We start from the raw sequence: 15,702 nt of genomic DNA on the forward strand, positions 1-15,702 counted from the left end.
AGAATTCGGCAGAGTGAACTACTCAAAATTGTTGAGAAGTATAAAGTATGGTAGCACTGTCGCTTTTCTGTGGAATGTATACATATACTTTTTGTATCGTTTATCAAAAACAAAAAGTGACCAAATGCAGCTGCAAAAATTTGCTATTTTATGTGAAAATTGAATAACATGTGATTTTGAATTGAAATTGCGTTTGATTTTCAATAAATGTGCAATTCGCTTGTGGACGACTGAAAAGTGACTGTGTGTATTTGTAAATGCACATGTATGTGTGTGTATTTATTTACTTATAAATATGTATGTATATATGTAGGTCTATATCTGATATCTGAGTGCGGCGTGTTAATTTTTCAAGTGTTTCAATCCACCATTTTCAATTTCTGATCGTTGTAAGTGCGGCTTTTATTCATAAAATGTAACTCTTGAATAATTCTTTATAAATCTCAATTTCGCTGCAAGAGCGACAGGCAGACACATAAATACGTACATTTATTGTGTGTGTGTGTGTGTGTGTGTGTGTGTGTGTGTGTGTATGTGTATGCATATGTGTATGCTTATGTGTATGCATATGTTGTGTCAAATACACTTAAATTTACGATTTTTGTGCTCACCTAAAAATAATATAAATAAAATAAAAAATAAATAACAATAACAAAAATTAATAATTTAAGCAAAACTTATGATTTATTATGCCTTGACATTGAAACTAATTTGAAAACTTAAGGTAAACAAAAAAAATTCAATTGTCCGATTTCAATAATAAACAGAAGTAACGCTCAATAAATAGTTAAATATATAAAACAAGTATACAGTGTCGGATATGTTTTGCGTCTGTCTCATATAATATATTACACCAGAAATTAAGACGTTTTATTGGGAGCTTATTAAAATTACGAGATATTATAATCTTAACTGGCTGAATATGTATATAAAAGAGCTGCAAAAATCAACCATAATTAATTTCCTTTGCTATCTGATTGACTACTTAACACGAAGCAAATGTTTCTTTTTTTTTATTTAATATCAGTCGACACAAAAATAAATAAAAAAAAGGACAAATTTGTTAAATTAAAAATCAAATTTAATATTCAATTTAAATTAACAAATAAGAAATATTTATAAGATTATCGTATACAAAAATTCAGCGAATTTTTCTTATTAATTTATTTACTTTCAATGTCAACTAATGTCACTCGACACAAAATTAAATTAAAAATAAGACTGAAAATTCAATTTAATTTTTAGAAAATAAGAATGTATAAGATTTCGCTATATTTCTGTATACGAACATTCAGAATTTACTTTATATTTATTTAAAGTCAACTAAAGTCAGTCGACATATAAAAATATAAAAAGTTAAATTAAATAAAAAATAAAATGTAATATTAATTGATTAAAACCGAGCGATCACACATACCTTCCAGTTGGAGAGAACTTTTTATTTTTAGTGCGAGCAATGAAAGTTCAGCGAATATTTCATATTTATTTTGTTATTTAATTTTATTCGACGCAAACGAATACAAAAATTATAAATAAATTAAATGAATTAAAAATCAAACATACTAATAAATTTAAATTAAATAGATTACAAATATTTTTAATATTTGACGTTTGTTACATGTCTTCGGGAAAAACAAAAGGACAAACTAGAAACTGGAGACATACTATATGAAGTCAGGAATTGGTCGATAATTCGATCATAGACTGCTGTCGAAATGCTTTGGATGGTTTATTGAAATTTCTATAATCATAAAACTATCTACAATTATGCTCATCCCAAGGTCTTATGTTATCATTGTTAGATTAAGCATCTTGGCACTTCACGTATAGTTTGAAATAAATTTTTTATTTTATATACCACTGCGTTGAAAATAATAGTAGTTTTGAAAAATGTTAAGAAAAATATTAAGAAAAATATTTCAAATATAGCTCAGAAGTGAAACATTTTATAAGCTAGCAATACCTATTTGCTTAGTATCTCTCTTTATTATAAACTGTCTCAGTATTCGATGCCACATTGTAACGGTAGTATCATTTTAGAATGGTTCCCAAAACATGGTATTTTGGTTAATATTACTGATTTTCAGGGAAGTTTAGACTTTAATAGTATTTTAAACTATTCGCCGATGAGAAACAAACCATTTGTTGTTTAACAGAATTTTTTGTTTGATTTTTAAGAGGTTACGAAATTCAGCAGTGCTATGTTGGCCACGATCTATATAAAAAATGATCCATATTTTTGTGAGTTATTATTGAATTAATTTACACAAAACACTTAATATACTTGTTCACTTTTAAATATTTTGACTATTTTGAACTGCACTAATATTATTTTGACTAAAGAGTCCAAAACAGAAGATAAACAAAAGGCGTAAAGTACAAAAAAGGGCTGAGAGGAGATTTACCGCAGAGTAAAATGGTCCAAGAAATCGAAGGCGTTTTGAACGGAGTTATGAAAATAATGGGTATTTGCAGTTATTTTGACAGCAACTGTAAATGATTTCATAAAAGTTATAGATTTATGTTTATAATGCTGGATCACACAATAGGTCGAAACCAAACACGGCGATCGCTAAAGTGATTTATATCGAATTCTTAGAGGAGTTATTATTATTATTAAGTCTGTATTCTTTCGAGTAGAATTTCATGTTTGTAGTATTTGAATTGTATTGATATATTATGTATTATCTTGTTCCGATCAACAGTTCAGCCAACACATTGTGTATGTCGCATGATTTAAATCAAATATTCCAAGACGATCGAGATTACATTTCATAAAAGCGAAATGCAATCAACGCTTTGGCGATTCGGATTTCTCAAAAGGAAAAAGAGTCGACATGATGATGATGCAACTTGCTCCACAAAAAATAAACTGGCTTCCACACAATTACCTGTGCCAATAGTTAAGTATCAGATGCCGATGCAGTGTTATACCCTCCGATGCGTTGACACTACACAACTAAGTAAATTGAAAATTATTCAATTAATATTGCTAATTGCCATCGCGTATATTTTACGAACTGTAAACGCTGATCAAGGTAAGCAGATACCAAATAGCACCGATCTGCCTAATTGCATTATGTCAATTATTTTGTTACAATCTGAATTTATAGTTGTTTTGCTGGACACAACGAGGGAAGCTACACTAGAATGGACGAGGTATCCTTATGGACCCCAGGCTCAAACTCCAGGCGTAAGTGTATGATGTAATATATAATATAATATATGTATATATATATATATATCTATTTAAAAGTATATAAAGGATTCTTGAAAACAGCATTATCTCATCGCCATTTGCCTTTATGAGTATAATTTAAAAAAAAATCGAATGTATTTTTCAAAATTTACTCCTCTCTTGTTAATTTTTTTTACCGAGAAAAACATGTAATCTGCCCTAACTACCGCAAGCGGTCATTTGACCCATGCAAAGATTCTGTATCTTGATATGTATTTCGTGTGATTGATATGTTGATATACGAGGTGTGTTCAAAAAGTATCGCGAATTTTGAATTTTCGCGGGTTACGTATATTCGAATTTCGATTTTTTTGTAGCGTTATGTTGGTACTCATGTCTCTCACTTATGCCGACAAGCTCGGCCATTTTGAATGTTCACTTAATTGTTGACAGCTGCTTTGCTTGCACGTGTTTTGGATCGTCTTCGATTTTTACCTATTCAAAAAAATGGATCAAAGAACCTGTATCAAATTTTGTGTGAAAAACGAAATTAGGTGCGCGGATGCATTCCGAATGTTGATTGTGGCATACGGAGAAGCTACCTTGGACCGAAGCAACGTTTATCGGTGGTACAAAATGTTCTCAGAAGGCCGAGAAGATGTGAACGACGAAGAGCGTGCCGGACGCCCGAGCACTTCAACAACAGACGAAAAAATTAATGGAGTGGAGAAAATGGTATTGGCCAATCGTCGAATCACCGTTAGAGAAGTTGCTGAGGAGCTAGACATATCGATTGGCTCATGCCATTCGATTTTTATCAATGATTTGGGCATGAGACGGGTCGCCGCGAAATTCGTACCAAAATTGCTCAATTGCTACCAAAAACAGCATCGCATGAACATTGCTAATGAGATGTTGGACTCTGTCCGCGACGACCCAAATTTGCTCCAGAGGGTCATAACTGGTGACGAATCGTGGGTTTATGGTTACGACGTGGAAACCAAAGCTCAATCATCTCAATGGAAGCTGCCGCACGAACCAAGACCGAAAAAAGCGCGCCAAGTTCGGTCGAATGTGAAAGTTTTGCTGACAGTTTTCTTCGATTGCAGGGGCGTGGTGCATCATGAGTTCTTGCCACAGGGTAGAACGGTCAATAAGGAATATTACCTGCAAGTTATGCGCAATTTGCGCGAAGCAATCCGCCAGAAACGCCCGGATTTGTGGAAGAACAAAAATTGGCTTTTGCACCACGATAACGCCCCTGCTCACACATCGTTGCTTGTGCGCGACTTTTTGGCCAAAAACAACACACTAATGATGCCGCAGCCACCGTATTCCCCAGATCTGGCCCCCTGTGACTTTTTCTTGTTCCCTAAACTGAAGAGGCCCATGAAAGAACGACGTTAGGAGGAGCTGGACAAGATAAAAAATGATTTTTTGAAGTGCTTCGAAGATTGGAAAAACCGTTGGCACAAGTGTATAATATCTCATGGGGATTACTTTGAAGGGGACAAAATAGATATTCATGAATAAATAAATAATATCTGAAAAAACACAAAATTCGCGATACTTTTTGAACACACCTCGTATTTTGCATTGTGTTATATTTGTTGTTGGCTGACGGATGAATAGCCAATTTCAGTCGACTCCAGCGAGTATTACAGTAAGAATTTCAAGTAATAGTGCTATTTTGTGAATCAAGAATTTTTATTTCATCATCTTACTAATAATTCTTATCCCAAAAATGTCATTCAAGATATTTGAAATCATTGAAAATTATAAATAATATATGAAGAAGAGGAATTTAGTGAACAGGAACTATCTGAAAGTGAAGTGGATACCATAGAAGAATATAGTGATTAATTTCATACTACAAACGAATGTGAGTCCTCAGGTAACGAAAGTGAAGTCGAGAATATTTTGAATGTACGAAGAGGACAAAAGAGAGGAAGACTGTTATCGAGTTCAGAAAGTGAAAGTGATGTGAAAGACCGGTGTACTGATGGTACAATTTTTCAAGAAATTGAACAAGGTTCAATACCTGGACGATCTCCAATTTATAATATTCTTAGGGATGGACCCACAACGACAGCATAAGCCAAGCGAAATATTATGGCGAAATTTTATTAGGGCAAAATAAGAACTGCATTTTCTTTGATTATATACAATCGTGTAATGGAGCAGACAAGAAAATGTATAGAAGAAGCCTGGGAACTCAATGGAATCTTACTCCTGCAAAACTAAAAGCATTTATTGCATCTATATGCACGTAGCACATATCAGACAAAGTCAACGAAGCCAGCGTTTACAAACAGACAAATTTGCTATAATATCTGATTATGGACAATATGGTTAAAAAAAAACTACGAAAATCTGTTTCAAATGCAATAAATATGTGTGTGGAAAATGTACCTTCGAGAACCCAACAATTTGAAAATATGCGGCGAACGTGAATAAAGTTAGCATATTATTTAATTGTTTTCTAAATTTGAGATTCAATTGCAGAATATTTAATTTTTTTCTTTTTATGCTTTTTAAAGACGGGTCATTTGATCCGCTTTGGTAGGAATAGGAATACATGGAGCATCGGTAGGTTAAGTGTTAATAAGACTAAACCTCAACTTAAACTTAATTTTTTTTTGTTGCTTAAAACATGTATCATATATATAAAAGTTCTAATAACTCAATATAATAATACTCATATATTTTTCATGATATCCACTTAATTCAGTGGGTAGAGGAATCATTTACAGATTTTGTAAAGGGCATTAATTGGCGTAGTTATGTGGTTTGCGATGTTGCCTATCACAATGTTAACAACTGGCTCTGGTCCCCATTCATTGACCGTGGACCTGCTAACCGTCTTTATATAGAAATACAATTTACAATTCGGGACTGTTCATTGTTTCCAGGTATAAAACTTATGACATATTTCGCACGAAGGGAAGTAAGACTTAAAAAAAAACTGCAATTAATTTTTAGGAAATGCCTTGTCCTGTAAGGAAACGTTTAGCTTATTGTTTTATGAATTCGATGCGGCGACTCGAGAGCCGCCGCCATGGCAGACAGATAGTTACAAACTGATCGCTCGAATTGCCGCTGGTGAAGGGCGCTTTAATCAAAATTCCGATGTGGATATAAATACCGAAGTGAAGAGCATAGCTGTTAACAAGAAGGGTGTCTATTTCGCTTTCCGGGATCAGGGCGCTTGCATAAGTGTTCTTGCGGTAAAAGTCTACTACATCACATGTCCGGCGGTCACGGAGAACTTTGCCCATTTCAATGAGACGCCCACCGGCCGCGAGATCACAATAATTGAGAAACAAAATGGTACATGTGTCGAGAACGCCGAACCCTATGAGCCACCCACCTACTTGTGCAAGGGCGATGGCAAATGGACAATTTTGACGGGAGGCTGTCGTTGCAGGGTCGGCTTTGAGGCAAATGATGCGAATAACACGTGTAAAGGTGAGTGACTTTCATGACACATTTCTGTAGACTCGAATTAAACGTTACCCACGTTCATTTCAGAGTGTCCTGTAGGCACGTTTAGATCGTCTGAGGTGCGTAAGTGTGTGCCATGTCCACCCAATTCGAATAGCTCTAAAACGGGTTCGCCGTTGTGCAAGTGCGTGCCAGGCTTCTATCGACATCCTGCGGACGGCAGACATATGCCCTGCTATAAACCGCCTGGAGCACCCATGAATCTCACCCTATTATTTGTCGATCAAACAAGCGCAATAATATCATGGAGTGCTCCAGTCAAAGATGATTTATATCTGGCAAATACAGTTGAGAAATACCGTACTGATATTGTCTATAAAGTGCGTTGTATCATGTGCAGCTCGAATGTTATGCTTAATCCATCGACAGACACGTTCAATGAAACGAAAATAACACTCACCAATCTGGATCCGGTGACCACGTATACAGTACAAATTCATGCGACAAATGGCATCTCGTCTTTGATCGAGCCCTATGCTAACGAAACATATACGAATAGTGAGAGTCCATTTGTGAATGCTTCTAGTTTTTTGAGTGGCAATAGTCAACAGGTGGATCTTAGCGAAATTAAAACGAAACATGCTGAAATTGTATTCACCACGGAGTCCGTTATGCTCTCGACGGTGTTCAATTTGCGTGTTGTGGCCATAACCAACAATGACGCCGATCTTGTTTGGGATAAGCCTGTTCAGAGTGAAACGCCCATCGAGTTGTATGAAGTTCGTTGGTTTCCCAAATCCGAATTGGACACGATCAATAAAACGGCATTGAACACAAAGGAGACTAAAATTCACCTCACCAATCTGTTGGAGAATACTGAATACGGGTTTCAAGTGCGCTGTAAAACTATCAATGGATTTGGCACCTACAGCAATATGGTCTATGCTCAGACTCATCAATCCGTTGGCTCAGGTATTATTTTCACCAATCGTAAATGAAATGTTCCTAAACAAAAATCTCTAACTTGATTTGATTTCATTATTTTTGATGATAGTCTATGACGATTCCATTCAAATAAGATTTATTGCTGGAGCCATTGTGACGGGCGTGTTCTTTCTGGTCATCTTTATCGTTGCGACTGTCTATTTTATGAGATCCAAACATCAAGACGAGCTCGATAAAAAGTCCACTAACCATCTTCCCTTGCCAATGGATTACGCAAGCAATGAAGGTACGTATAAACTTTATTTTACTTATGTACGCATAAAAGTGACTTTATGATGTGGATCAACTTGCAGACAAATCTTATTTCAAAATAACTGCTTGATCGAAAAAAGTTGGGAAAAATGACCTGATAGTTTACAAAAAAATGAGTTCTCTTTCACTTATCTTAACTTTCCCAAAAGCAGTCGGTCGCGACGGTATGTTCAGGATTATATTTTAGCTTCTAATAAATACCGATTGCTATTAGGTTGTATTTCCCTATATATGAAAAAGCTTCTCGACTAGAGCATTTTTCTTTTATTTATGCTTTTATATTGTTTGGAAAGGTAATTTATTTACCTTTAATATCATTTCATATATAATTCTTGCTTGATTTACGAATAAATAGTGGGTTGGATTGAAGCAGGTATATCAGCTATATTTGTGACAAATATCGGATTACATTGCCCTAAAGTTTTATTTAATGAAAAAAATAAAAATGTAGTCGATAAACTAGACTTTATCGATCGATTAAGAAACTTAGAAATTCTTTACGAATTAAAGGGCTTTTATACGTTGGTGATAACAAAAAATAACAGCAGTTCGGCTAAGAGTAAATCTTGTTTTTATATTTCATTGGGGAATATGTGTTTTTAGGCAGTGTCTGACAGTCACTCAAAATTCGTTATAGTATTTTCACATAAGCTCAGACAACAACATTAATTTTCAGCTACAATTTGTATACATAAGGAACATAATCACCCAACTTGTGTTGTTTCCATTTTATAACTGCATTCTTTGTTTAGCACTTACACCAAAATGTCTGACAACGAATAGCAAAGCAGGTTGCTATTAAAATTGTAGTGACAAGGTGTTGCTAGATATTTTCCAGATCGTGTCCAGATTGCAAAGTATAAGTGTTCTCCAAACGGAAAATCATGCTAACTTCACCCCTAACCGTAATTAAAATAATATTTAAATTTTAGCTGTAAGAATGTGTTTTCATAGTTTTTGAAGAGGTTTGTATAGGTTTCGTCAATTTATACTTTCAGGCACAGAGATTTTCGAGATTTCGAGAACTTAGGTGGGTGTGGCATTTAAAAATATGTATATTGTGGAAAAAATAAAACGAGTCCAAATTATTTAGACTCGTCATTAATATTCAAAAATAATTCTGAGTATATAGCTGGGCGAGAAGCCGTAATTCTCACTGGGAAGCAGGGCGGCGGATAATTACTTCTTATGAAGTATACAGCTGTAGCTGGAGCTGGACGAATGATGTTTTCTGATCAGAAATTGTAAAAGTGCATCTATAAAAATATTTTAAGCGAATACTTTAGTTCAAGTGGCCTAAAGCTAGGGCTTCATCTGAAGATATTTATGTTCCCCCAATGTACTCGTCATATTTGGTCTAAGGACACCGAACCTATTGAGCACATTAAATATATGAAAAAGGCTCCAAAATATAAATATAAATATATTGCCAGCCTGGACAGACAAACGGAGACAATGTCGGACGGTGAAGCGCACATACAAAATACGGTTATTAAGACACAACACAAGCAAAAACCAGAGACACGTTGCATCCGGGCGAGTGCGAAATACTTTAATACCATACGTAATACCATTGGATACCAGGTAGCAAAAAAACGGGTGGGTTCAGCCAAGAAATATTTTCCAAGTTTGCATTTAAAATTGCGGTAGATATAAGCCAGTACCGTTCCTTCAAAGTTTGGTAACCGTAGCTCTTAAATTACGGAGATATAGGATTCTGGAAATTTTGAGGGCGGGAGTGAGAGTGGCTGAAAAAATTATTAAAGAAGGTTCCTAGTAATCTTCCTTCCAAGTTTGGTAACTGTAGCTCTTAAATTGCGGGAGATTGCGGGAGATTTCGGTTTTCATCGTTTTTGCGGGTTTGGTGACAACTCTGTTCCTGGATTTTTGAAGGGTGTCACTAGCGACTCTTTGCTGACTCTAACTTTCAAATTATGTGAGATATATGGTTTTATTGATTTACATTAACAGGTATATCGGTTTGGCGAGGCGGAGTGGGCGTGGGTACCAGTAACATACACTTGGTGACTTTGGCTCACAAATTGTGGAAGATATGCGCATTTCAGCTTTGTAAGGCCGAAGTTCCTGGGAACGGCTGGTGTGGGCGTGGTCTGAAAATGTATATGCCGATCTTTGAAGGAGGTTATATGCGATCGATTTATACTTTCTGAAATATCGGCTTTGGCGAAAATGGGCGCAGGCGTGGCAGCGACTTGTCACGCCCACAGCGGGGCCAGCAAGGTTAAATTTTTCCCCTAGAATTACTGGGTCGTTATTAACGCAGAAGTTCTTTTCAAATGTGAATTTAAAAGAGGAGTATTTGTAGTCTACGTATTTAATAACACTTGCTTTCGATATCCTTAAAAGACATTTGTTTATAGTTAAAGCTGAATATAGTATTAAGAACTGTGTGTGTGTGTGTGTTTTTAAGTAATTTACTACGAACCTATATTCGCAATAATCACTTGCTATTTGTTTATATCCCTACCCATTATTATACCGATACCGATCTCTTTTTAAGGACTGGTTGTGACATATAGTAAGTTCTTTTAACCTTTAATTCTTCAAAGTACTAATATCATATATAGCTATAGATTGTACATATACATGTATGCTTGTACATACAATTCTTGGTACATCAATACTCTATTTTACTTAAATTATATTCATTCATAATTTTATACGCGCTCTAATCAAGTGGAATCATTTATTTATGTATTTAGATTGACAGAATATAGACAAAATTCGCTCTTTTGGAGTTAGAGTAATTTTTGTGGACGGCATTTCCGACATTTCAGTTTTAGCTTATTTCTTATTTAAATATATATTTTTGTTAAACTTGTGATCAATGTGTTTTTATCTTTACTTTTAGTAAATGCCATGGATACAACTCCAATTGTCAAGACTCTGCATTCAAATGGTATATAATTTGTTTATGTTTTCTGAATTTTTGGTTATTATGGTGTGAGTCTTTTATTGAAGTAAACAAACCTATTCTGAATGCTTACAAATACACCGTTAAGGCTTCTAAAGCAACATTTTAAACTGCCCATCCATATGAACCTATCATTCATTATTATTAAAGAACGCCGCTTTCATTTACATCATATACATCAACTGCAAGTCGATGTAATTTACTTAATGTTTACGTTGACTGTATATGCTTTTCAGTGACGACGCCCCTATTTGGTAATAGCCGAAGCTACGTTGATCCTCATACCTATGAAGATCCAAATCAAGCAATTAGGGAATTCGCCCGTGAAATTGATGCAAATTACATCACAATTGAGGCCATTATTGGTAATTAATATCGCTATATTCTTCAAAACACTTTTATTCAAGAGCATTTTGTTAGGTGGCGGAGAATTCGGTGATGTGTGTCGAGGTCGTCTCAAAATTCCGCCAAACTTTGTTCAGGACATTGATGTGGCAATTAAAACATTAAAACCAGGTACATTTTTATAAAAGACATTATTATGGTTTCTCAACTTTCTACAGATATAAAAAAGTGTATATTTTTTTATCTCTTATCTTAACGTAGGTTCTTCGGAAAAGGCACGTTGCGACTTTCTGACTGAGGCCTCAATAATGGGACAGTTTGACCATCCGAACGTTATATACCTTCAGGGTGTGGTTACGCGCTCCAACCCCGTCATGATTATAACCGAGTACATGGAAAATGGCAGTCTGGATACCTTCTTGCGCGTTAATGATGGCAAGTTTCAAACACTTCAGCTGATCGTAATGCTACGTGGCATCGCCAGCGGAATGTCATATCTGAGTGACATGAATTACGTCCATCGTGATTTGGCAGCACGTAATGTGCTCGTTAATGCCCAGCTAATCTGCAAAATCGCCGACTTTGGTCTGTCTCGCGAAATCGAAAACGCTAGCGACGCATACACGACACGGGTAAGAATATGTTATTGACATATTCAGATAAAAAAAAGTTCTCAATAATGAAAAAATACTTTTAAAAAAAACCATTACCACATGAATGCGGCAAGTGAATCGAAATGTAAAAGTTAATTATGAAAGAAATATTATTTTAAGTGCCAAGAAAAAGTGTATTTTACAGAGCGTAGTGACCAGAAAATTAATTGCTAAATTTTTTGGCTTTCAGTACATATTTTTGTTTTTAAATATATTGCAATTTCTTGAGCGACCTGAAAACACGACTTTATACACGCTGAACTTCAAATTTCAAATAATTTACAAACATGTTCAAAAATGCACACAATCCGAATCAAATATGCACTAGTTACGAATTCAGTCTAATCAGAATTAATACAACGTTTTTCCACCAATCAACGAGTTTTCAATATTAGAGCTTCAGCCTATTTATTCTATTGAAAATCTTTTTTATGTAGCAGTACTTATAATTTATTTTCATTTGAGTCGCAAAAACTTCGTTTTCATTTTGATGGTTGTGCTAAACAAATCTGCTATCCATTTTCTAGTATCTTGCACTATTGGATGATTGTCGAAATGGACACACACGAAGTGTCGATCGCATAATTACACTTACCATATTATTATTATTATTGTATTTAAATATTATCACATATAATCTTCCTCCCGAGTCCACTGGATATTTCTATTCCCACAATCTTCGATATACCATGAACTTTTTGCCCTTCCGTTTTTCTTCATCCATATGAAGTGCATATGTATGCACTCAAGGGAACTCTCCTCTTAATGGTAAAAATATTTGGCGAATAAATCTTCTACTTGGTCGAAGAGTTTCCTTCCCATTCCTGTTCGTTTTTGGCACTAATGTTAAGTTATATCTATATTTTATTTTATTTTTAACTTAATTTAATTTTATGACTTTATTTCATATTTAAATAAGTTGTAACAATACATATTTATTTTAAAAAAATCAGGACTCGAAAGCCAAAGCATGGAAAGATCGTTGCCACTATATAAATATATTGATCTGATATTATTGGGTCTTACTAGATACTTCATGGTTGTCCCCAGTCCCTGTTGAATATATCCTTTTTTCCAAAAGTCAAAAGAATAAGTTTCTGTTACAGCTATAAGTTACATAAGTTACAGTTATAAGCGCACCTAATCTGATGTTATGAATTCGTTTTTTAAATACCCTTCTAGGGTCGAGCCCCACAATAAGATTGTTTTTCATCTGTTTTAAGCTGGTCTTATACAGGTTGCAAAGTATTACATAGACGGACGTAAGTCCGAATGCAAAATTATGCTTCATTTAATATATATTTAAGGAAAATTTGTTGTTTTTCATTTTTCTTGGTTTACTTTTGTTATATTTGTCTCCTTTCGCAGGGTGGTAAAATTCCAGTTCGTTGGACTGCTCCGGAAGCAATAGCTTTTCGTAAATTTACTTCCGCATCGGATGTTTGGTCTTATGGAGTTGTTTTATGGGAGGTCATGTCGTATGGGGAGCGTCCCTATTGGAACTGGTCAAATCAGGTGTGTATATATCTCCATCCGTGTATCTAAGAGCAAAACAAAAATATGCAGACTAATTGATATGATCTACGTAGGATGTAATAAAGAGCATTGAGAAGGGCTACCGCCTACCTGCACCGATGGATTGTCCAGAAGCTCTGTATCAGTTGATGTTGGATTGCTGGCAAAAGCAGCGGACGCATCGGCCAACATTTTCCAGTATTGTGTCGACCCTCGATAATTTGGCCAGACAACCACAATCTCTGCTAACGACGCGAAATTCACCGGAAAATGATAGTACTCATATTCTTGATTCACAGCGTGGTCATAACATTTTTATAAGTACTGATTTATGGCTTGAAAACATTAAAATGTCAAGATACAGTCAACACTTTAGAGAGGCTAATTTAGTGAGCGCTCAACAGGTATGTGTGTAACTTATATATGTATACTTTCATGTTCCTCTATAACTATTTTATATTTCTATCCATAGATCTCAAGGTTAAACAGCTCAACAGCTATCCGATATGGGTATAACTTTAGTAGGGCATCAGAAGAAGATTTTACACCAAGCTCGGCAGCTGGATACAATAATATAGACAGCGTATTCTTTAAGATGTACATACATACATTCAATATATATATAAATATATATATATAAAATAGATATATATATATATATATATATAAATATATATGCGCTCATGCTATGACACTCATGATTTATTTTTGTTTTTCAAAGTTAAAATCAAAACTCAATCTGAACTGATAAGCACCCCACCACCATTTCATTGTTTTCGTGCTAAATTAAACAGTACACATTTCACATTAAGTTTTGTGAAAAAATTGAATTCATGAATTTGTGTTTGCATTTTCGAATCCGTTATTTTCATGATTTTTGCAAAACTGTGTAAAACAAGTGTAGCACAAACGCTGTAAGACATAAACAACATTCAAGTTATGTGAAATACAAAACAGAACGAGCAATACACAATATACTTATAATAACAATATTGATTAAGTACAATTTTGTAGTTTATTAGCTGTAAGTTTCTATATAGGTACACACACACTAATCTACAGATACAGGCCCCTGATTACGCAATTTATGTTTACTTTTATTTTTTATTTCAAGAAGTTAGAATATCGTTTCTTATATGCATTTTAAGATATCAAACATACGAATACTGTATAAACCGGACTAAAATCTAAATATTTTATTGGATGAACATATTGTTACCAACAATAAAGCACTGTATGCTCTTATTAAAGTAAGAACCATATTGATTGACTAAAGGCATTGCTTTTATTCGTCACAAATAATACATAATATTCTCTCGTCATAGACGTGGATTTCCATTCTCTACCTGAATATGTATATGTATATGTATATGTATGCTAAATGTATGCATAGGAATATCTATATCTTTATGCATATGGTCATATATACATAAATGATAAATACAGCGTCCATACAAAATACAAAATTTAAAAAGTGAAGTAGAAATATTAACTATAAAATACAAGTTAAACAAATAAACGTTTTATAACAAAACAAAAGAAAACAAATATGTGTTATGTAAATACAAATACACATACATATACATATGCCTTCTAACTTTTGAGGCTGAAATTCGATTGAATTCGCTTATATTTAAACATTTGTGTAAATACGCGCATATACACACACATATATATATATATATATGTATATATATATATATATATGTATATATATATATATATATATGTATATCTCTATATATATATATATGTGCTTCATATAAAAACACATGTAGTTTTAAACATATTTTATACCTTACTACAAGTGTTTCATTATACAACTCAAACGTGAGTACATAATTAATTTTGATTAATATCTGTTAGTCCCTGAATGGAAAATTACCCTATAATCTATATACATTAGTATATATATACAAATATATATATATATTTAGGGAGTATACTTAATAGCAAAATCATTGCATTTATTGTAGGTTGATTATATATTGAGATTTGGACTTTAACAAGTATTATTTATACATTGCATACCCATACATTTATTTGTAGCGCCATTCATTTTGTATTGTTCGCAGAAACTTAAATGAACGGAAATTCAATAAACAAAAAGCTAAACATTATCTTTAATTCGATTGAGATATAGTTTAAAAATAAAACAGAAACTCCACATGCTGTGGGGTTGGAAGTGTAAGGGGAATATATATTCAAATTATTTTATAATAATCGCATTGTATTAAATGATATAAAATATTAAATTATATCATAATATAATATGAATTGTTTTAAGAAACATTATAATCTATAACGTTAATTGGGTGTATGCGATCGCGGATTTTGAATATTTGAAGTTTAATTTGATTATTTGAAAAATATTT

General features: G+C 33.8%; 1 protein-coding gene across 1 annotated transcript; it reads left to right on the plus strand.

Moving 5' to 3' along the window:
* Window positions 1-313: 313 nt before the first annotated feature.
* Window positions 314-13,967, plus strand: LOC6570312 (ephrin type-B receptor 1-B). Its single transcript, XM_043215828.1, has 14 exons — window positions 314-389; window positions 2,706-3,038; window positions 3,114-3,193; window positions 5,910-6,090; window positions 6,161-6,646; window positions 6,710-7,594; window positions 7,677-7,853; window positions 10,401-10,418; window positions 11,051-11,179; window positions 11,235-11,330; window positions 11,421-11,791; window positions 13,181-13,327; window positions 13,402-13,731; window positions 13,800-13,967. The coding sequence occupies exons 2-14, from the start codon at window positions 2,786-2,788 to the stop codon at window positions 13,965-13,967; spliced, it is 3,321 nt and encodes a 1,106-aa protein (XP_043071763.1). The 5' UTR covers window positions 314-389; window positions 2,706-2,785.
* Window positions 13,968-15,702: the final 1,735 nt, after the last annotated feature.

The sequence above is a fragment of the Drosophila grimshawi genome, unplaced genomic scaffold (genome assembly GCF_018153295.1).
Source record: "Drosophila grimshawi isolate 15287-2541.00 unplaced genomic scaffold, ASM1815329v1 contig_80, whole genome shotgun sequence".
Taxonomy (NCBI): Eukaryota; Metazoa; Arthropoda; class Insecta; order Diptera; family Drosophilidae; genus Drosophila; species Drosophila grimshawi.

What these genes read in the sequence shown, in the direction of transcription:
- LOC6570312 (XM_043215828.1), top strand. Translation starts at nt 2,786, where the DNA reads ATGCAATCAACGCTTTGGCGATTCGGATTTCTCAAAAGGAAAAAGAGT. An exon ending in CCCAGGCTCAAACTCCAGGC is followed by an intron (nt 3,194 to 5,909) that starts GTAAGTGTATGA and finishes CACTTAATTCAG; the next exon opens with TGGGTAGAGGAATCATTTAC. An exon ending in ATTGGAACTGGTCAAATCAG is followed by an intron (nt 13,328 to 13,401) that starts GTGTGTATATAT and finishes TGATCTACGTAG; the next exon opens with GATGTAATAAAGAGCATTGA.